The sequence below is a fragment of the Cetorhinus maximus genome, chromosome 17 (assembly GCF_964194155.1).
Source record: "Cetorhinus maximus chromosome 17, sCetMax3.hap1.1, whole genome shotgun sequence".
In the NCBI taxonomy this organism is placed as follows: domain Eukaryota; kingdom Metazoa; phylum Chordata; class Chondrichthyes; order Lamniformes; family Cetorhinidae; genus Cetorhinus; species Cetorhinus maximus.
The window spans coordinates 17,986,509-18,010,147 of record NC_135895.1 but is presented as its reverse complement, the minus strand read 5'-3'; the positions used below and the strand labels follow the sequence as shown (position 1 = coordinate 18,010,147).

At 43.2% G+C, this 23,639-nt stretch overlaps 1 protein-coding gene across 1 annotated transcript in view; it reads right to left on the bottom strand.

Moving 5' to 3' along the window:
- Nucleotides 1–688: 688 nt before the first annotated feature.
- The window catches only part of ephx4 (epoxide hydrolase 4), a 48,992-nt gene continuing 26,041 nt past the window's right edge, over nt 689–23,639 (bottom strand). Inside the window, exons 5-7 of the mRNA XM_078561810.1 lie at nt 19,063–19,166; nt 18,058–18,206; nt 689–1,181 (exon numbers count right to left, since the gene is read on the bottom strand). Of these exons, the coding sequence (XP_078417936.1) occupies nt 959–1,181; nt 18,058–18,206; nt 19,063–19,166 (476 nt within the window). The 3' untranslated portion in view covers nt 689–958. The remainder of the gene's footprint in view (nt 1,182–18,057; nt 18,207–19,062; nt 19,167–23,639) is intronic.

The following is a 23,639-nucleotide window of genomic DNA, read 5'->3' as shown; positions in this document are numbered from 1 at the left end:
CCATATTCACAACATTGTTGTTCTAGGAATATGCCAGGTAGATAATATGTTTCCAATGTTCTATGGATGAATAAACACTCTATATGGAGACCAGATTGTAGTTACAGCATTATTTTCAATACATGATCTTTGTCAATAAAAACATCAATCTATACAACTTATAAATATAAAATATAAACATCCCCATTTAAATTTTCAGAAATGGCACTCTTGTTTTGTTTTCTCACTAAGAAAGCAGTGGAAGGCACCACCAAGTGAATGAAAACAGTAAAGAACATGTATCAGTCATTTATATGGTGACATCACTGTTTCTTAATTACAAGTTTTAAGGCTGGTGTTTTCATGTGCAAAGATTCAGGAATATATATACTAAAATGCTGTCTCAAAAGATATGTTGGACCTCTTTCCATTTAAAGCTGCCACATCCCTTATATCCCCCACACACCCTCCTTGCTCCTCCCCCCAGCTCCACACTGAAAACAGAAAAACTTTAAAAAGTTTTATATGTCTTGTCAAATACTTTCTGCGGCATTCTTCTTTGTTTCACCCCTCGGTCAGTCCAAGTACACAGAAATGTGGTCATTTGTAATTTAGGAATCTTAATTTTATATATACACACATATACACATAGACATATCTATCTATATAGATATATATATGTATATACACACGCGCACACACGCACACACACATACATAATTGTCAATGCACATTTTATAAAGGGACACCACAGCTTTAAATGGTTACTGCGCAGAATTACATGTAGCCTAATAAATAGTGCTTGAACAAAGTACGAACCTTACAAGCAGACCTTAATTCAGCACCACTGAAAGATTTCAGACAGCACATGTAAAGGGGATTGGCTAGAATTAAGCGACACAGAAAAACATTTACTTTTGACACTGGACCTGTCGCAAAATCTTCTCGTCTTAAATCATATCATCAGTGACAACATGTTTTACTGGTCAACCTCCTTTAAAAATGCCCAGATTAAATTATTAACTGCTTCTGGTTGGTCCTGTTGAAGCCAGTGGCTGGCCTTGGGCACAATATTCAGTCTGAAGTAATTCCTCACGTATGTCTTTGTGACTTCGGCCATTCTGAATTCCAGAAATTCTTCCTTTTCTCCCCACAGCAACAGGGTGGGTGACATCACCTCATTCTGATTCAGGGGAAGGCTACTGTAAAACAAAAGTAATCGTTGTTTGAGAGCGAACAGCTATAGGTTTAAACTTGAGAAGTGCAGGAATTCAGACTTCTATTTTTAACTAAGCCAAAAGGCTAAAAGTCAAGAATGAAGAATGGGCCAGTTTTTTTTTTGTTCTATTACATTTTACCCTGTTGATTTCCCCTTGTAAAGACACCTTTCCATTTAAAATAAAGAGAGAAAATGCTGGAAATATTCAACAAGCCTGGCAGCATCAATGGAGAGAGAATCAGGGTTAAGGGGCAATATTTCCTGTTGTGTCAGAACCTAATGGGGCTCCCGAGCCCACATTTGCCAGGAGGGAGATTGATCGATACTGCTGGTCTACTCATAGAGCAGAATCTTCTGTTCGGCATACGGGGGTGGGCCCCACACGCTGACGCGTAAGATGACGCACAGTGACGTTGGGCGTGTGTCCTGATGTCACCATGCGTCATTCTGATCTTTAGTTCGGCGGGTGCGCACCGGAGTTGGCTGCGTGCCTGCTGAACTGTCAAAGGCCTGTTAAGGCCATTAATAAACCAATTTAAGTACTTGTCAGGGCTGCCCGTCCAACCTTAAGGTTGGCGGGCTGGCAAAGAGCCCAGGCAGCCTTCGCAATTTTCATGAAACCTCATTCACGGGCGGGATGAGGTTTCATGAAGGGTTTATGAATGAAATAAAAAGTTTTATCAAAATTTATAAACATGTCGCAGCTCATGTGACACTGCTATGAGGGGACATGTCTGAATAATTTTATTTTCTCTTTTTTTCAATGCTTTACAATGAAAGAGTGCAGGCCCCGACTCTCCATCCTCCCCCCCGCCCGCACAGGTAGCACTGAGCGCTTCTGGGTGAGCGTCATGCTGGGCAGGCCTTAATTGGCCCACCCATGTAAAATGGCTGCACGCAGCCGATCACGGTCGGCAATTGGCTCCGTGCACGCATGCGCCCACTCCCAACCAGCCCATCGGATGGGGAGAAAATTCTCCCCATAGGGCTGGTAGCTCTAGAGCCCTCGGCAGCCCCATTGGGAGAGGTGGATGCAGCTGAGGCAGGTCGGGGAACTCAAGGGCACTTCAACATCGAGGGAAAGAAAATATTTAGGCTATTAACAAAGATATAGTCAAAAAAACTACCATATCTACTACATCCAGGTCTGGATACATGGTCAACCAATAGGACTGTTTTAATTGTGGCAACAAAAGTGAAGATAGTTCTGATGTTTACATTTCCAGGGCGGAATTTTAACCAGCGGGATTTTAGGGTCCCACTGAAGTCAATGGAGTTTTGAATGGCTCGCCTCATTTTATAGCCCCACCTCTGTTGCAAGGGGTCCGTAAAATTCCGCCCCTAGGTTCTGTCATAGGCTAGAGTGGCTGTCACCCTGTACGCTGCCACCACAGGGAACTTGTCAATGCTTCATTTTGTGACACAGGAGCCTCCTTATCCAATTCGCCCAGGATTGTTAGCAGCAATATGAGAGACATTCTTGAAGGGAAGACAATTCAACTTCCACAGGGCATACAGTCACAACAGACAGCAAGAGTGTAATCATTTCAGTCCCCAATTCACCTCTTCACTGTCAAATCTTAATAGAAAGGACTTATACCACATCCCAGAAACATGCACGTGGATTCCTAGCAAAGTTTGAACCAAAGTCACCCAGGTTTAACTTGCTTTGTGATTGGGAGATGCAGGGGCACCAATAGCTCAAGTGCAGCCTGCAGTGTGCCTTACTGCACTGGGCCATCTTAATCCTCCACCTGTGGGAGTTACTTCCGCTAGAGAGTGCAACCTCAGCTTGGGGGAGTTCACGGGAGTCTGCTCTGCCATTTGATAAGATCATGGCTGATCTGGCTGTAGTCTCAACTCCACCCTTCTGTCTGCCCCCCATAACCCTTAACTCCCTTGTCTATCAAAAATCTATCTATCACGCCTGAATAAATTCAATGATCCAGCCTCTAATGCTTTCTGTGGAAGAGAATTCCACAGACTAATGATGCAAGAAACAAAATGTCCTCATCTTCGTCTTAAAAGGGAGACCTCTTATTTTTAAACCAGGTGCCTAGTTCTAGTCTCTCCCACAAGAGGAAACATCTGCCCAAAATTCACCCTATCAAGTCCCCTCAGGATCTTATATGTTTCAATGATATCACCTCTCATTCTTCTAAACTCCAATAGGTATAGGCCCGACTTGTTCTACCTTTCTTCACAAGATGAGCTCTTCATCCCAGAAATAAGTTGAGTGAACCTTCTCTGTACTGTTTCTAATGCAATTACATCCTTTTTCAAAAAAGGAGATGAAAACTGTACACAGTACTCCAGATGTGGTCTCACCAAGGCCCTGTACAGTTGGGGTAAAATTTCCCTACTGTTTTATTCCATTTCCCTTGCAATAAACACTTACATTTCATTCGCCTTCTTAATCACTTGCTGTACCTACATACTAACTTTGTGTGTTGCATGTACCAGGAAACCTAAATCCCTCAGTACTACTGAGTTCTTCCAGAATCGAAGGAATTTTGGAAGATTACAACCAATGCTCCTGATCAATGCTCCTAAAAGCCACTTCTTTTAAGATCCTAGGATGCAGGCCATATCAGGTCCTGGGGACTTGTCAGCCTTTAGGTCTAATAGTTTCCCTAGTATCTTTTCCCTGGTGATGGTGATTGTTTTGAGATGCCTGATGATCACTTTTGATGCCTGATGATCATGATATGATTGAATTTTACATTCAGTTTGAGAGAGAGAAGAATGGGTCCAAGATTAGTATTTTAAACTTAAATAAGGCAATTATGAGGGGATGAAAGCACAGCTAGCTAAAGTGAATTAGCAAATTAGATTAAGGGGTAGGCCAACAGAGATGCAGTGGCAGACACTTACAGGGATATTTCAGAATATACAGAATAGAAATATTCCAACAAGAAAGAAAAATTCCAAGGGGTGGACCCGCCACCTGTGGTTATCTAGAAAAAATTAAAAATAGTATCAAACTTAATGAAAAAATATATAGTTGTGCAAAGATGGGTGACAGGTCAGAAGATTGGACAGAATTTTAAAAAACACAAAGAATGACCAAAAGATTGGTATGGAAGGAAAAATTGGAATACGAGGGAAAGCTAGCTAGAAATATAAAGGCAGATAGTAAGAGTCTCTATAGATATTTAAAAAAGAAAAGCATTAACAAAGTGAGCATTGGTCCTATAGAAAGTGAGTCTGGGAAATTAATAATGAAAATTAAGGAGATGGCAGATGAACTGAATAGGTATTTTGCATTGGTGTTCACTATAGAGGAACAAATAACATCCCAGAAATAGCTGTAAATCAGGAAATGAAAGGGAGGGAGGAACTCAGGAAAATTACAATCACCAGGGAAGTGGTACTGAGAGAATTGTTGGAGCTGCAGGCTGAGAAGTCCCTGGGTCCTGATGGATTTCATCCTAGGGTCTTAAAGGAAGTGGCTAGTGAGATAGTTGATGCACTGGTTTTAATTTTCCAAAATTCCCTAGGTCCGGGGAAGGCTCCACTAGAATGGAAAATAGTGAATGTAACTCCTTTATTCAAAAAGGGAAACAGAAAGCAGGAAACTACAGGCTAGTTAGCTTAACATCTGTCATAGAGAAAGTGTTAGAAGCTATTATCGAAGGCGTTATAGCAGGGCACTTGGAAAAATTCAGAGTAATAAGGCAGAGTCAACATAGTTTTGTGAAAGGAAAATCACATTTAACCAATTTATTGGAGTTCTTTGAAGAAGTAACATATGCTGTGGATAAAGGGAAACCAGTCGACTTAATGTATTTAGATTTCCAGAAGGCATTTGATAAGGTGCTACATTAATGGTTATTGCAAAAAATAAAAGCTCATGTGTAGGGGGTAACATATTGGCATGGATAGAAGATTGGCTAACAGGAAATAGATGGGTCTTTTTCTGGTTGGCAAGATGTGGTGTGCTATAGGGATCAGTGCTGGGGCCTCCTTTTCACAATTTATATAAATGACTTGGATGAAGGGACCAAAGGTATGGCAGTTAAATTTGCTGATGGTACAAAGATAGGTCGGCTAGTAAGATGTGAAGAGGACACAAGGAGGCTACAGAGGGACATAGATAGATTAAGTGAGTGGGCAAAGACCTGGCAAATAGAGTATAATGTGAAGAAGTGTGAAATCATTCACTTTGGCAGGAAAAATTAAAAATAAGCATATTATCTAAATGGTGCACGATTGCAGAGCTCTGAGATGCAGAGGGATCTGAGTGTCCTTGTGCATGAATTGCAAAAGGCTAGTATGCAGGTACAGCATGTAATTAGGAAAGCTAATAGAATGTTATAATTTAGTGTGAGGGGAATTGAATACAAAAGTAGGGAGATTATGTTTCAGTTATACAGATCATTGGTGAGACCACATCTGGAGTATTGTGTACAGTATTGATCTCCTTACTTAAGGAAGGATGTAAATGTGTTGGCAGCAGTTCAGTTAAGGTTTACCAAACTAATACCTGGATTGGGTGGGTTGTCTTATGAGGAAAGTTTGGACAGGCCAGGCTTGTATCTGTTAAAGTTTAGAAGATTAAGAGGCAACATAACTGAAACATAAAAGATCCTGAGGGGTCTTGACAGGGTGGATGTGGAGAGGATGTTTCCTCTTGTGGGCAGATCTGGTAATAGAGGCTACTGTTTAAAAATAAAGGGTCGCCATTTAGGGCAGGGATGAGGAGAAATTTTTTCTCTCAGAAGGTTGTAGTCTTCGGAGCTCCTTTCCTCAACAGGTGGTAGAAGCAGAGTCTTTGAATATTTTTAAGACAAAGATAGATAGATTCTTGATAAGCAAGGAGTGAAAGGTTATTGGGGGGTAGGTAGGAATGTGGGTTTGAGGTTACAATCAGATCAGCCATGATCTTATTGAATGGCAGAACAGGCTTGAAGGGCCAAGTGGCCTACTCCTGTTCCTAATTTGTCTGTTCGTATGCCATTCCCCCACCTTCTCCCCGTAAAACTACACATTCTTCCTCTTCATGTCCATTTTGAATGCTTCAATTGAAGCTGCCTCCACCACATTCTCAGGTAGTGCATTTTGAACCACTTGCTGCGTGAAAAAGTTTTTCCTCATATCACTTTTGCTTCTTTTACCAATTACTTTAAATCTGTTGCCTCTCATTCTTGATTCTTTCACAAATGGGAACAGTTTCTCCCTATCTACTCCGTCCAGACCCCTCATGATTTTGAATACCTCTATCAAATCTCCTCTCAGCCTTCCTTTCTCCAAGGAAAACAGATCTAATTTCTCCAATCCATCTTCATAACTGAAGTTCCTCATCCCTGGAACCATTCTCGTGAATCTTTTCTGCACTCTCTCCAATGCCTTCACATCCTTCCTAAAGTGTGGTGCCTGGAGCTGGATGCAATACTTTGGCTGACGCCAAACTAGTGTTTCTGTTGAAGGGTCATGTTGGACTCGAAACGTCAGCTCTTTTCTTCTCCACTGATGCTGCCAGACCTGCTGAGTTTTTCCAGGTAATTCTGTTTTTGTTTTAGTGTCTTATATGAGTTCAACATAAACTCCTTGCTCTTGTACTCTATGCCCTTATGAACAAAGCCTAGGATACTGTATGTCTTATTAACCGCTCTCTGAACCAGTCCTTCCACATTCAATGAATTATGCACATACACACCCAGGTCCCTCTATCCTGCACCCCCTTTAGAATTGTGCTCTTAATTTTATATTGTCTCTCCATGTTCTTCCTACCAAAATGAATCACTTCACATTTCTCTGCATTGAACTTCATCTGCCACCTGACAGTCCATTCACCAACTTGTTTATGTCCTTTTGAAGTTTTACAATATCCTCACTGTTCACAATGCTTCCGTCAAAATCATTTGGATGATGACGACATCCCAAGGTCCCCATATTAAACAAAGTCACGTACAGGTTTCTACCAGGACCTATTTGCCAAGTCCTGAGGCAATGGAGAATTGGTGACAGGGACAGGTCTGTGAACCTGGGAGTCCCTGGTGACAGGTGCATGAAGATTGTTGGATACCTATGTTGGGACAGAGGTGTCTTTGGAAAGCAGTAACTGTAGCTGAGCAGTCCTCTTCTGCTCATCCCAAAGTGGGAGTGGAGTCTAGAAAAGGTGCCCTAAAAATAGACTGTCCCACTTACTCCTGGCTGTGGAATCACACCCAGTGGGATCACCATCTTTGTGGTCAAAGAAAGAAAACCTTAAATTTTTCAACTTGGAATGAGAAAACACTCATGGGGCAAAACTTTCTGCCTGTTGGGTGGGCGGGCCTGACCCAATCTCCGGCGGGCGGGGAGCCAATCCCCGCTGGAGAAGCGAGCCCCGGCGCCATTTTACGTGACATCCGGCGGGATGCGCTATGCGCTCCCTGTGCAGGTGGGGAGATTCCCCAAAAGCGAGAGTGCGCTCTTTCGCACATGCACACGAAAGAGAGCACATCCCCCTGAGGCAAAGTGCTGCCTCAGGGAGATCGCTTCCACTTTGAAAAATAGAGAAAAAAAATTCCCTAACAATGTCACATGAGATCGGACATGTTCATAATTTACACAATAACTTTATTAAACTTTTTAAAACCCTGCATGAAATTTCATCCTGCCGGTGGATGAGGTTTCATGTTTTATCTGTTTGCTGCCGGGGCTCCTGGCCTGTCCTGGACGGGTAGGTCCTTTAATTGTATAACTGATCCTGTCAATGGCCTCAATTGGCCACTGACAGATCGGCGTCCCCGCCTTCCTGAAAATTTAAATGGGCCAGGATGACGTCAGGGGTTCCGCCCGACATCATCACGTGTCATTTTACACGCCGGCAAGCAGGCCCCGCCCCCTGCTCACCGACAACAAAATTCTGCCCATGGATAATCTCAGGGTGACCGTCTGGAAAGAAGAACTGCAATCATATCACATGAGTTATCGAGACTCTAAACTGGCATCACCACCCTCGGGGTGAGTACTGCCTTCCAGGGGAGGGGCAGATGAAGGAATAAGCAGGGGCATACACCTTCTATTGGAAAGAAAAGCCTGACAGTGGCCCCTGTGTCCACAGAATTGGTTTTGCCATCCAGAATAGGATCTTGGATGCAATGCCGGAACTCCCCAATTGTATAAATGAAAGGCTCATGACACTTCACCTAGGGCTCAGCCCTAAACAATATGTCACCGTCACCAGCGCTTATGTCCCAATTCATGACTCCAATGAAGAAGGAAATGCTCCATACTGACCTTGATGAAGTCCTCAATGCCATCCCAAAAGAAGAAAAGGTCCTCCATCTGGGGAACTTCAATGCCAGCGTTGGCTATGACGCCAACGTCTGGAAAGGAACCATTGGGAAAACTGGCGTGGGAAAAGCCAATACAAATGGCGTCGTCCAGCTGACAAAGTGTGCTTGGCACGGCCTCATTATAACAAATACCCTCTTCTGTAAGAAGGACAAGTACAAAACCTCATGGAGAAACCCTAGATCAAAGCATTGACACCTCCTGGATTATGTAATTGTTCAGGTCAAAGATCTAAGCGATGTTTGTATCACTCAATCCACATGGGGGACTGATGCCTGTTGGGCGATCACAGACTTGTTTGATTGGTGATGAACGTCAACCTGGCGCCAAGACATCGCAAGACCCAAAAGTCCAAGAGGAAGAAGATCAATGTCTCAGCCTTAAGGCAGCCCCACCAAAGAGAGGCTTTCCAAGTGCAGCTCACATCCAATTCAATTCCAGAAGAGTGGGGTCAAATAAAGTCAGCTGTACTAGACACCTGTGCCCAGATCATTGAGTGTGAACATCAAGGAGCCAGATCTTCCTTTTTCCAGAGGGTCATACACAGGAAGATATGATGCCACCAACCACCCCCCCCCACCTCCCACCCCCAGAAGTTTCCATGACTGCACGGGATGACAGGATGTCGGGGAAGTTTCAACTTCCGTTGGAGGTCTGGAATCCTTCGAAACTCTGATTTAAAGTCGGAGATTTCAGATGGTTCCGACTCTCTTAGTGCACTAGTTACCCAGGAAAAGTTAGGATTAAAACCAGTTCTAACCTCCTCACTGGACCCCAACTACGCCCCCATTTCCCCAACTATACCCCTTCCCCCTGCTATCTCCCCAACTCCCTGACTACCTCCCCACTCCCCCTTACCACCTGAACGCCGAACACCCCAGCCCCTAGACTCTGTCGACTACCCCCCCCCACCCCCCCCTCACCAGCAGACAGCCCCCCACCCCGGCCTCCCACCCAACAATCCCTCCACCCCTGATTATACCCCCACCCCCAGCTACACCCTCCCCACGCCCTCCGACTAACTCTCACCCCCCAACTAGCCCCCGGACTATGCACCCAACCCTGATTAGCGCCCCCCAAATAATGCAGGTTAAATATCTGTTCGTTGCTACAGATATTCAGTGCCCATTTGGAATGGGTGCTTCTGGGGAAGCCCATTAAAAAAAAATGCAATATCCCTTCTGGATGGCCCTTTCCTTGATGAGGTGTTGATGCTGCTGGTACTTCTTTTCTCTCCGTGCATCTCTTCGTTTTGTGCCTGCCCAAATAAAGAAAAATCAGAGATTCGGCATGTGGCGAATCACGTAGAAGAACCAAGTTCAGCAGCCATATTGGTTCACTGAAGTGCGGCAACCTTGAGGATTCTAGTATGATGCTTCCTTTGAGAAAGGGGCTTGAACGTACAGTGGGCTAGCCCACTAACTTTCTACTTGAGGTAGGCGGAATTCAAGTTTCCTTTTCTCTGTCGGCCTTGATGATCTTCCACGAAAAGAGTTTGTCAGTTTCACTCAATTTCCATTGAGCATCTACCACCAGCCCCCCCACCCCGCAACCAGAGCACTAAAAGTGTCCACAATTCATCACAAACTGGCCTGAATGACCTTTCATTCTCAGTTAAACAGAACACCACCAAGGTGAAAGTTAGCTTACAACAAAGCCCCGAAATGTGAATTTATTGCATTCTGTTATTCTGCTGTGCTTATCTAGCTTGAAAAAATTGGATTACCACGCTGCAAATGAAAAAGAAATGTAATTCTATTAGTCTCTCCGTGAAAAGCAGAATACTGCGGATACTGGAAATCAAACAAAAACAGAGCATTCTAGAAATACTCAGCATGTCAGGCAGCATCTGTGGAGAGAAGTAGAGTTAACATTTCAGGTCGATGACTTTTCATCAGAACTGGGAAAAGTTAGTGATGTAATAGGTTTTGAGCAAAGGGTGGATGGGACAAAGACAATGTTTTTTTTCAAATTTATGCTTTTGCTTAAATTTGTACTTAAATTTGGGATAGAGGGGTTATTAACAGCACTGTGGGTGTGCTTACACCACATGGACTGCAGCGGTTCAAGAAGGCAGCTCTCCACCACCTTCTCAAGGGCAATTCGGGATGAGCAATAAATGCTGGATCAGCCAATGACACCCACATTTTTAAAAATTAATTTACGGGATGTGGGCGTCGCTGGCTAGGCCAGCATTTATTGCCCATCCCTAATTACCCTTGAGAAGGTGGTGGTGAGCTGCCTTCTTGAACCGCTGCAGTCCCTATAGTGTAGGTACACCCACAGTGCTGTTAGCAAGGGAGTTCCAGGATTTTGACCCAGCGACAGTGAAGGAACGGCGATACATTTCCAGGTCAGGATGGTGAGTGGCTTGGAGGGGAACTTCCAGGTGGTGGTGTTCCCCTCTATCTGCTGCCCTTGTCCTTCTAGATGTTAAAGGTCGTGGGTTCATCTTTGATATGATGGCGAGATTAACAGAATGCAATTTATTCTTCATTTGCGTCTTTGTAGCCTTATTTTATTGAATTGACTTTTCACCACAGGATGATAGAATGCAATTTGGTCAAAATTCTAGTCTTTACTGCGAGTTAAATAGAATAAAATCAGGATGAAAGTTAAGTAAAAGTGAAAATTCACTAGTATGAAGACAGTGGTCTAGCTAATATTTATTCTTCAACCAACATTACTGAAACAGTTAATCTGGCCATTTATCTTATTGCTGCTTCTGTGACATTACTGCGTGCAAATTGGCAACCACTTTTTCTATATTATAATGGTGACCACAATTCAAAAGTACTTAATTGGCTATAAAGCACTTTGGGATGTCCTGAGCTCATAAAAGTTGCGATATATATCCAAATCTTTCTTCTACTAACACTGTCTATTCGAAACAAAAACAGGAAATTCTGGAAAAACTCAGCAGGTCTGGCAGCATCTGTGAGGAGAGAAACAGTTAAAGTTTCGAGACCGTGTGACTCTTCTTCACTATCTATTTGGCTGTGCATCAGCAAAGAGTCACCCATAAATGTCTTGTTGGCTCAAATTGCGATGTGTGATGTTATTAACCATCATGTTAGTGCAATAACCCATTTATCTTAAACAGGGTAATGGCTTCATTAAAACAGTGTAATGAGAAATTTCGAAAGTGTTTATTTCCAATATGATAGTGTGCGATTTCAAGCTGAGTGTGAACAGGCACTGTACGCCAACTGATTGCATTGCTTCCTTGGTAACTGAATTCCTTCTGATTTTTTTTCAGTTTTTGGCACAGCAATTCCTTAAATCATAATTATTTTCCCATTTTGTTCAACCGGCAATATTAAACTTCACTTATGGTCATCAGAATGGATATTTCCTTATCACCTAAACCGAGGAGAAACGAAACCCAGAAAGGTTTATTATCACATAATTGAAATTTACCAGAGAGATGTTTTGGCTAAAGATCAAAAGCAGAACACTTGACATCAGCCCAAACAATGGCAAAAACTTAAATAAATGGTCAGCCAAGCAAATAGTTACTTTGCATGTGCCAGGTACTCATAATTGATCAGTTCCCGAGGTGAAAGGTCTAGCCCCTACGCTATTTAAGTAGAGTAAAATATGTTGGGTACATAGCTTATAAAAACCATAAACAGAAATTTGTACAATTGTTTTTGAAAATATGCAGAATTTGTCAGTTCCTCAAGCTTTATGAAGGCAATCATTATGCAGTGAATTACTTAGATTCTTACACTAATACAAGCAGCCTCTTCACTCTCACCCTTCGTCACAAACATAATCATACTATAATGGAGATAAATGTATTTTAAAACATTGACCTTATTAAGAATTACAGCTTGAGTCAAAATGATTAATTTTCAAGCAATTAACTTGGTGATCTTATGTACACCAATACTATTCTGGTCCAATGGGACTGGTTGAAGCTTATATTATTGTTGTAAAGAGAGGCATAGTACAGAGTATAGTTGTGTAGTGGTTATTGTACCACATGAGCAATCCAAAGTTCCAATGTCAGCAAATTATTTCTGAACTGGCAGAATCGAAAAAAAAAAGAAAATTGCAGATTGACGGAAAGAACCTGAGTCATTTACTAATTTCCTACAGGGAAGGAAACTTGCCAATCCAACCTTGACTAGCCTACATTTAACTGAAGCAGTACATCATTCACACTTGAACCCACTCATGCCTTGCCAGCAGTGCACACAGTCACAGAGCATTTTAAAAAATAATTAGTTTCAAATAAATCACAGAGTCACACAGAGGCCCTTCGGCCCATCGAGTCTGCACCGACATGTGAGAAACACCTGACCTACTTACCTAATCCCATTTACCAGCACTTGGCCCATAGCCTTGAATGTTATGACATGCCAAGTGCTCATCCAGGTACTTTTTAAAGGATGTGAGGCAACCCGCCTCCACCACCCTCCCAGGCAGTGCATTTCAGACCGTCACTGCCCTCTGGGTAAAAAAGTTTTTCCTCCTGCCCCTCACCTTGAACTTATGTCCCCTCGTGACTGACCCTTCAACTAAGGGGAACAGCTGCTCCCTATCCACCCTGTCCATGCCCCTCATAATCTTGTACACCTCGATCAGGTCGCCCCTCAGTCTTCTCTGCACCCACGAAAACAACCTAAGTCTATCCAACCTCTCTTCATAACTTAAATGTTTCATCCCAGGCAACATCCTGGTGAATCTCCTCTGCACCCCCTCCAGTGAAATCACATCCTTCCTATAATGCGGCGACCAAAACTGCACACAGTACTCCAGCTGTGGCCTCACCACGGTTCTGTACAACTCCAACATGACCTCCCTACTTTTGTAATCTATGCCTCGATTGATAAAGGCAAGTGCCCCAAGTGCCTTTTTCACCACCCCACTAACATGCCCCTCTGCCTTCAGAGGTCTATGGACACACACACCGAGGTCCCTTTGTTCCTCAGAATTTCCTAGTGTCATGCCGTTCATTGAATACTTCCTTGTCAAATTACTCCTTCCAAAGTATATCACCTCACACCTTTCAGGGTTAAATTCCATCTGCCACTTATCTGCCCATTTGACTATCCCGTCTATATCTTCATGTAGCCCAAGACACTCAACCTCACTATTAACCACCTGACCAATCTTTGTGTCATCCGCAAACTTACTAATCCTAACCCCCACATAGTCATCTATGTCATTTAAATAAATGACAAATAATAGGGGACCGAGCACAGATCCCTGTGGTGCGCCACTGGACACTGGCTTCCAGTCACTAAAGCATCCTTCTGTCATCATCCTCTGCCTCCTACAACTAAGCCAATTTTGAATCCACCTTATCAAATTACCCTGTATTCCATGTGCATTTGCCTTCTTTATAAGTCTCCCATGTGGGACCTTGTCAAAGGCTTTGCTGAAATCCATATAAACTACATCAACTGCACTACCCTCATCTACACACCTGGTCACCTCCTCAAAAAATTCAATCGAATTTGTTAGGCATGACCTCCCTCTGACAAAGCCATGCTGACTATCCCTGATCAAACCTTGCCTCTCCAAGTGGAGATAGATTCTCTCCTTCAGAATTTTCTCCAATAGTTTCTCTACCACTGACGTGAGACTCACTGGCCTGTAGTTCCCTGGCTTATCTCTACAACACTTCTTAAATAGCGGAACCACATTAGCTGTTCTCCGGTCCTCTGGCACCTCCCCTGTGGCCAGAGAGGAATTAAAAACTTTAGGTCAGAGCCCCTGCGATCTCCTCCCTTGCCTCCCTCAGCAGTCTGGGACACAAATCATCCAGACCTGGAGATTTGTCCACTTTGAAGCCTGCCAACACCTCCAATACCTTGTCACTCCCCATATCAATTTGCTTAAGAACCTCGCAGTCTCTCTCCCCAAATAAATGGTCCCTTCCCCCTTGCAAAGGTATTCCATCCCCACAAAGCATTTACAAGTACAAAGGTGTGTAAGTGTCACTGGTAACTAGGCGGCATACAGGTTAAGTCAACTCATTCACCAAATTTGCTCCCCTTTGCATCCAATTCCCAGTTGGACCCAATTGAAATCTTCAATTCACTCCAGATTTTGCTGTCAGGATAATGGTGAGGCGAATGGCGCTTGCCATTATTCATGTGTAAATGGTACAGCAACTTCAGGGTAGATGCACAGTTAAATACGATGGCTCACAAGTTGTTCTATTAGTTGCGCCACTCTGCTGTTAGTTTCATGGAAATGGCATCTCACTGACGGCCTCACTACTAAAATGCACTGAAAGATTAAATTGTTGTATTTGCGCGGTAGCTACGAACTTCAGGGGCAGAATTTTCCCCCTGTCGGGGGGGAAGTTCAGGAGTGGGCGTGTGCAGGCGCACCACCGATCAAGGGTGCACCGCCATTTTATGTGGGTGGGCCAATTAAGGCCCGTCCACCCTGACATCCGCCAGGAAGCGCTGTGCGCTCTCTGTGTGGGCAGGGGGGGGGGGGGGAGATTCCCTCGTCCGAGAGTGCGCTCTTTCGCGCGCGTGTGCGCTCATTACCCGGAGGCTAAGTGCTGCCTCAGGGAGATCAGCGCCAAATTCAAAAATGTTAAAAATATAAAAATAAAATTTCCCTGACATGTCCCCTCATGTGGCACTGTCACATGAGTTGGGACATGTCCATTACTTTTAGTTAAACTTTTATTAAATTTTAAAAACCTACATGAAACCTCATCCCGCCCGTGGAAGAGGTTTCATGCTTTCTCTGAAGCCCGCCAGGGCTCCCGGCCTGCCCACCAACCTTAAGGTTGGATGGGCAGGTCCCTTAACTACTGCAATTACTTTTTAAATGGCCTCAATTGGCCGTTGACAGGTCGGTGGGTGCACAGCTGATTCGGCTGTGCCCCTGCCAACCCGAAAATTGAAATGACGCGAGTTAACATCAGGAATTCTGCCCGACATCATCCCGCGTCCTTTTACGTGTCGGTGAGCGGAGCCCGCATCCCCTCCCCCGATCACCGACCAGGAAATCCTGCCCCAGGTTATGGATTTTTTGGGGAGATTTTTAAAAAATGTCAAGTTTTAAATTTAAAATGCTTTTTTCTTACTTTTCCTTTCCCTCTTTTCACTCTCTCTCAACCCCATGTTTTATTCCCTCTCTTTATTTCCCTTGTTGTACCTGATTTGACATTGAACTCAACCTCCCACTCCCACCCAACCTTTCTGTTGTTGCTATTTTCCAATCCTTGAATCTCATTGCTGAAGGAGATACTTGCTTGCTGTGTTCACTCAGGTCCCAGGTGCCCTGCTTCCCTCACAACACAGTTATCAGCTCACGATTTCTATTACTTTGGATGCAAACACGTTTTATAGCTGAAGGATTCGAGGGACGAGTCTAAACAAATGACAAATGCTGTCAGATGCCCTGAAACAGCAAAATCTCGCCCGTTGCATTGGAAATTTGTGAGGCTACATTTTTCTACTTCCTGGTGCAAACTGTTAAATTAGGATTTGAATGTGAAGATCCTCAAAAAAATGCATCATTTCAAAGTAAGAGAGAGTATATTTGTTAGCGATTCCACCTAAGACTTTATTGATGTTTAATTTCTAAGCTTGCATTTCAAATGATTCTTTCAAACTATAGATTTTAAAAGGTTAAAATGATGTGGTGACCCACATTTGAATACAGTGACAAGTGATAGAAGGACAAGTGTAGGGCATTACAGGAAAGAAGGAAATGTATTAATAGCTCCCTTAGAGGAAGAAAAAAAAAATCAGATTACAGCTATTGTGACAATGGTGAAGACAAAAGTATTATCAAACCCAAACATTAAAAGCCAATGAGAAAGTATATTTATGGTGAAATAGTCACTGAAGGTAGAACGTAAACTTGATTGATATAGAGCAGGTTAAGGGACTGAAATCCTAAATCTTGGGAGGTGTGGAGGGTGGGGGAGTTTTAATCTCCCCAAGACAGCAGGGAGTTGATTAGGGTTGGGGTGGTGGGGAGGTGGTGGGGGTGTGTGTGGGGGTGGGGTGTGGTGGTGTATGCAAGTCAGCAAAGTTTGCCTACTCTGGTGTGGGTTTGGAGGCATTCAAGTAACCCACTCTGGAGGCCCGCCATTATAACACTTAAATAAGGCTCCGTTCCAAAGATTTTAGCAATAGTTTCAAATGAGCAGCTATGGGAGGGGCTTCCCAGCAGCCAAAAGGAAGAGGAAGCTGCCAGATCCACTGGGTAGGGGCAATATTTGATGTTAGGCAGGAAACAGAATAATTCTAATGAGGTCCAGGCATTAAGATTCAGCAGGACCTCCGATCTTCGGGAATAAATTGCTGGGAATGAGTGGAAAGAATATGTGTTGCTGTAGGGTTTAAAAGCCATGAAGTGACAGCAGATTCCCAGAGGCAGAGGTATGTTCTTCCCCAGCTTTCATCGCTCTGTAGTCATTTCTCACCAGGCTATTTCTGAGCTTCTACAAAATTTGGAGGAACAGAGTCAATGTGAGACATAAGATCCCAAAGAGGTTCTCAAGCAACTATGGCAGACCTGGGAGGCAAGTTCAAAACTTCAATGAGCAAGATTTAGAGGCCCTTCTCACTGAAGGAGGTGACAGTGTAACACGGGGAGAGGTGGCAGAGCCACGGTGAACGAGGTGGCAGAGCTACGGTGAACGAGGTGGCAGAGCCACGGTGAAGGAGGTGGAAGAGCTACGGTGAAGGAGGTGGCAGAGCCACGGTGAAGGAGGTGGCAGAGCGACGGTGAAGGAGGTGGCAGAGCAACAGTGAGGGAGGTGGCAGAGTGATGGTGAAGGAGGTGGCAGAGCCACGGTGAAGGAAGTGGCACAGCAACGGTGAGGGAGGTGGCAGAGTGACGGTGAGAGAGGTGGCAGAGTGATGGTGAAGGAGGTGGCAGAGCCACGGTGAAGGAGGTGGCACAGCGACGGTGAGGGAGGTGGCAGAGTGACGGTGAGAGAGGTGGGAGAGTGATGGTGAAGGAGGTGGCAGAGCCACGGTGAAGGAGGTGGTAGAGCCACGGTGAGGGAGGTGGCAGAGTGACGGTGAAGGAGGTGGCAGAGCGACGGTGAAGGATGTGGTACAGTTCTCATGCCATAGCCTTGTCAAAAACAATGCTGGTTTTCCATCTGTCTTTTTAGTCTGGGACAACAACAAAAGCAATGTGCATTTATATAGCCCTTATAAAACAGTAAAAAGTCTCAAGGTGTTTCACAGGAGCAAATATCAGACAGAAATTTGACCTGATTCTGATTTGTGCTGCAGCCTATTTCCTATTCCCTAAAGGTAAGTTATTGATATTGAGGTATAGCAAAGTTAGTACTAAAAATAATTAGTGATAAATAGAGAGGTAGAAGAGAGTAAAATAGGAGAGTGCATCTTTCCAGACTTTTGCTGGATCTTAGTGATGGGAATTGACTGACAGATTCTGCAAATACCCGCCAAGCCTGGATCCTTATCTTAAGTTAGCTGCAGTACTTGAATCCAAATATGAAACCAAACAAGTGTAATGGGTCACATAATCACAGGGCTTTAAAATCATCGTACGTTTGTACTTAACTTTTGCACAGGCTTTGTTTTTTTCAACTCTAGTAATCAGTGTACCTGAATATGTTTCTGAAGTGGCTGAGTGGTCCAGAGAAGGCTCCAGGCTGGGAAAAGATGTACAGATAGGCTTCAATCTCATCCGCAGTCATCTTGCAGCCTTTTCTCCTAATGCCTGTGCTCTGACTGGTGAATAAGTACTTCAACACCTAGAACACAAAATTGGTTAATTGCTGTTGACAGACTTGTGGTTATTCTGGACACTGAATGCATTATTTAATTACATTGTGATGCACTACGTAACCATATTTTGTGGCAGTCACATTATTTCTGTCTAATTCCTGGCTGATTCTGTTTTCTTTTCTCCCAGTCTTTAAGGGATAGTTACTGAATTTATGTGACAGTATAAACAGGTGATAATTAGCTGGCAACCCATTCTGCATCTCCCCTGAATTTTATTTCCATTGACGTCAACAGGAGTCAAACTGGAACGAGACGTGGAACAGGTTTCTGGCTTACCATCATGCGTTTTACATTTGCACAAAGTTAAGATCTGTCTCTAGGTCTTCTTGCACCACAAGCTGTTTGCATGCCTTTCCTAATAATGCGCCTGAGTGTACACTATATGACAAACACAAAATAATTGTAAATATGTGTCCTGCAGGTAGTGTGGCACCCAGCAAAACTGGTCCCACTTGGATGGTTGAGAATACATAATGAGGAAGTAACTTACTCAAAGCTTAGGTAAACTAGATTAGTTAACGGATGTGGTCTGAACCTCAAGATTAAATGGCAGGCACAAACGTAACACTATTCCTAATAACGTTGTTGTTATTGGCATTCAAAACTAATGCTATAATTGTATTAAATGAAGACTATGAAGAGTATCTTCTTGTATTTCATCATCCAGGGTAACACAGTCACACAACTTACTGCTGGATAAAATAAATAGGAAACGTTACTGTGTTAAAAAGTAAAACTATGAAGGAATTATATTCAGTATATGTTTAAAAACTTTTTAAAGGCTCTCTCAACCAGTTCACTTACATCTGGATCATTGCTCACCTTGAAATCACTTATTGTAAGAACAAATTCAGGAAGCCATGGCACTTGGAAAAAGAAAAAGTAACTTGACTTTATCAGCTGGGAGGGATGTCGTACCATGTAATCTGAGAAAAGATATTTCAATGAATTTCTTTCACGTTTTAAAAAAAATGTATAATGTTGTTTTTCGTAAAGTACATTCAACACAGAATCTCATCTTCGGTGACTTAACTTGGATCTGCTCCAGTGGCAGAGTACTGGGAGCACTGCCCACATCGCTGTTCCAATTCGTTAAATCCTTGACATTTATTACTAAAGACCAAGATTCAACATTAGCCAATTACTTTAAATCTATGCCCGCTGGTTACTGACGTTTCTGCTAAAGGAAATCAGTCCTTCCTCTCCACTCCATTTCGGCCCTTCATAATTTTCTGACCCACAATTAAATCTCTCCTTAGCCTTCTCTGTTCCAAAGAAAACAACCCCAGGATATCCAACCTTTCCTCATGGTGAAAATTCACCTGTTCTGGTGAAAACTTCAGAAATCTCCTCTCTAACACCCAATTGCACCATTGGACTCCAACATTCAAACATTTATCAGGTCCCCACTTGCCTCCCCTCCACAACATAACTATAGGCACCTTAATCTCATGATCTGGAAAAATCTGCAGCCCTCTTCATGGTATCTAAATGTATTTTAAACAACTATAAGATTTTATCCTATACTGAATGCCATTCAACATGTTACCTTTGCATGCAGAAGAATCTCCCACTATTATTGCTAAATTTGCTTTTTGATATTTTGAAGCTATTCTCCCATGTCTGCGATGACCAGAACTAAACACAATACTCCAGTTGTGGCCTAACTAGTGTTTTATACAGTTTTAGCATTAACCTGCCTGCTCTTATATTCTATGCCTTGACTATTAAAGGGAAGTATCCCACGCACCTTCTTTATATCTATTTGTCTTGTTACCTCAAGGGATCTGCAGACATTCAATCCAGTGTCCTCTGTTCCCCTCCACTGATTACACTATAATCCTACCATTTGTGTAATTTCTTGCCTCTTTGCCCTCCAAATGCAATGCCTCACACTTCTCCAGATAGAACCCCATTTGCCACTCTTCCACCCACCCTGACCAGTCTGTTGATATCTTTCTGTAGTCTACAGCTTTCTTTCTCACTATCAACCACACAATCATTTTTTGTTTCATCTGAAAACTTCTTAACCACCCTGAATTTAAGTCTAAATCATTAATATATACCATGAACAGCAAGGGACTGGAGATGTGCAGAACTCCTCCGGAAATAATGTTCCAGTAACAAAAACACCCATTGACCATTAGTCCTTTCTTCCAGCTACCGAGCTAATTTTGGATTCAAGTTGCCACTTTCACTCGAACCTGTGAGCTTTAACTTTGCCAAATGAGACTTTGTCAAACGCACTGCTAAAATGCATGTTCTACATCAAACTCGCTACCTCCACTGTTACCTCCTCAAAAAATTCAATCAAGTTACTCAGACAGGACCTTCCCTTTAACAGTCCATGCTGACTGTTCTTGATAAATCTATGCCTTTCTAAATGACCAGTAATATTTTCAATGCCTATCGCCAGAGCATTGGAAAATTTTGGCTAAATCTGTACTATTTCCTCCCTTTTTTTGTTAATTCAAGAGATGTGGGCAGTGCTGGCTGGGCCAGTATTTATTGCCCATCCCTAAAGGCCCTTGAGAAGGTGGTGGTGATCTGCCATCTTGAACTGCTGCAGTCCATGTGGTGTAGGTACATCCACAGTGCTGTTAGGAAGGGAGTTCCAGAATTTTGACCCAGTGACAGTGAAGGAGCACGATATATTTCCAAGTCAGGATGGAGAGTAGCTTGGAGGGGAACTTCCAGGTGGTGGTGTTCCCAGCTATCTGCTGTCCTTGTCCTTGCTTCCCTTAATAGTCTGAGATTCATTTCATCCAGACCTGGTAATTTAGATAATATTTCCTCTCTTACTGTGTTTATCCATTACAGCCTTAGTCCAAACATGGACAAAAGAGCTGAACTTCAGAGGTGAAGTCAGAGTGACTGCCCTTGACATCAAGGCAGCATTTGACCGAGTGTGGCATCACGGAGTCCTAGCAAAACTGGAGCCAATGGGAATCAGGAGGAAAACTCTCCGCTGGCTGGAGTCATACCCAGCATAAAAGAAGATGGTTGTGGTTGTTGGAGATCAATCATCTCAGTTCCAGGACATCACTGCAGAAGTTCCTCAGGGTAGTCTCCTAGGCCCAACCATCTTAAGCTGCTTCATCAATGTCCTTCCATCATAAGGTCAGAAGTGGGGATGTTCGCTGATGATTGCACAATGTACAGCACCATTTGCAACTCCTCAGATACTGAAGCAATCCATGTCCATATGCAGCAAGACCCGGACAATATCCAGACTTGGGCTGACAAGTGGCAAGTAATATTTGTGCCACACAAGTGCCAGGCAATGACCATCTCCAACAAGAGAGAATCTAACCATCCCCCCTTGACATTCAATGGCGTTACCACTGCTGAATCCCCAAATATCAACATCCATTGACCAGAAACGGAACTGGACTAGCCATATAAATGCTGCGGCTACAAGAGCAGGTCAGAGGCTAGGATTCTTGTGGCAAGTAACTCACCTCCTGACTCCCCAAAGCCTGTCCACCATCTACAAGGCACAAGTCACGAGTATGATGGAATACTCTCCACTTGCCTGGATGAGTGCAGCTCCAACAATACTCAAGAAGCTTGACACCATCTAGGACAAAGCAGTCCACTTAATTGACACCACATCCACAAACATTCACTCCCTCCACCATCAACGCACAGTGGCAGCAGTGTATACCATCTACAAGATGCATTGCAGCAACCCATCAAGCCTCCTTAGATAGCACCTTCCAAACCCACGAAAACGGCCATCTAGAAGGACAAGGGCATCAGATACATGGCAACACCACCACCTGGACGTTCCCCTGCAACCCACTCAACATCCTGACTTGGAAATGTATCGCTGTTCCTTCACTGTCGCTGGGTCAAGATCCTGGAGCTCCCTTCCTAACAGCACTGTGGATGTACCAGTGACTGCAGCGGTTCAAGAAGGGAGTTCACCACCACCTTCTCAAGGGCAATTAGGGATGGGCAATAAATGCTGCCCCTAGCCAGCGATGCCCACTTTCCATGAATTAATAAAGAAAAATCTGCATGAGGGACCTGGTGTAGACCAATACGTTTCCCTCATGGACTATGTGTGAACCCTCCTACTCTGTGCTGAATCAGGAATTCCTGCTTTAGGCTCCATTTAGCTTGATATATTTTTAGCTTATAATGAAGCTCCAAAGTTTGCATAACCTGCTCTTCATCATTTAAAATGTTGTTTTAACATGCAAATCCATGTCAGAACAAAACTAGAAATTCTGCTTACAACACCTTCAATGAAGTTTGTCATGGCAATAGCTGATTGTGATTGGGCACTCCAGTATTAGACACTATATGGTACTCTGTACTATATACGGGGTCACCTGAGCTGTGGTTTGATGGTCAGATAGCACATTGTCTTGATAGAGTTCAGATACTGCAGGTATGTGTTTATGTTAGGAAAATGTGTTATCAATAAAGTTAGCTCAGCTACAATGTCGATGGCCTGTGTGCATCATTAAAACAAGAAACAAGAAACAATGGTGTCAGAAGTAAACTAAACAATGGAGGTTCTGAAACCACCAACAGAGCTCAGTTTGTAGGACAATATCAGTGAAAACTGGAGGAGGTTCCAACAGCGACTCAAGCTGTACCTCACAGTGATGGGCAGTGATAAAAAAGACCCTCAAGTACAGTCTTCAATATTTCTTCATGTAGCAAGGGAAGAAGTCCTTGAAGTCTATAACACATTCACGTTTGAAAGTGATAAGAAACGAAATGACTTGAAAGAGAGATAATGGAAAAATTTGAAGCCTACTGCAGCCCTAAGAAAAACATCACATATGAAAGATATCTATTTTTTACATGCACGCAAGGCAGTGACAACATTAGTCAATACTGTGCTGAGAAAACAAGCTAAATTATGTGAATTTGGAGAGCCTGAAGAATCACTCATCTGAGATAGAATAATTTGCAGGATCGCAAATGACTCTCTGAGAGAACGGCTTTTGAAAGGAGTTGATCGCACGCTAGAGAAAGCAATAAATATCTGCAGAATGTAGAAACAACAAAATGCTAGATTAAACGGATGACGGAAGATGTTAAACCGCACACAGTCAAGCAGTTATATGCAGTTAAACAGAAACAGCCCCGGGAAAGAACAAATAGACAGCCTGAAGGTAAAAAGAACAAAACTGCTATTAAAACATTTAAATACAGCTGATGCAGAACAGAACATTTACCACATAGTTGTCCAGCCTATGGAAAGCAGCATAAGAATTGTGATAAACGAAATCACTTCACTAAGGTGTGTAAATCGAAGAAAGTGCACACGATTGCAAATGATGACACAGACACTGAAACTGAACTTTTCGTTGGTGAAGTAACAACAAATTCCAAAGACGACGAATGGAAGGTTGATTTAAAAATTGCCAACATGATGG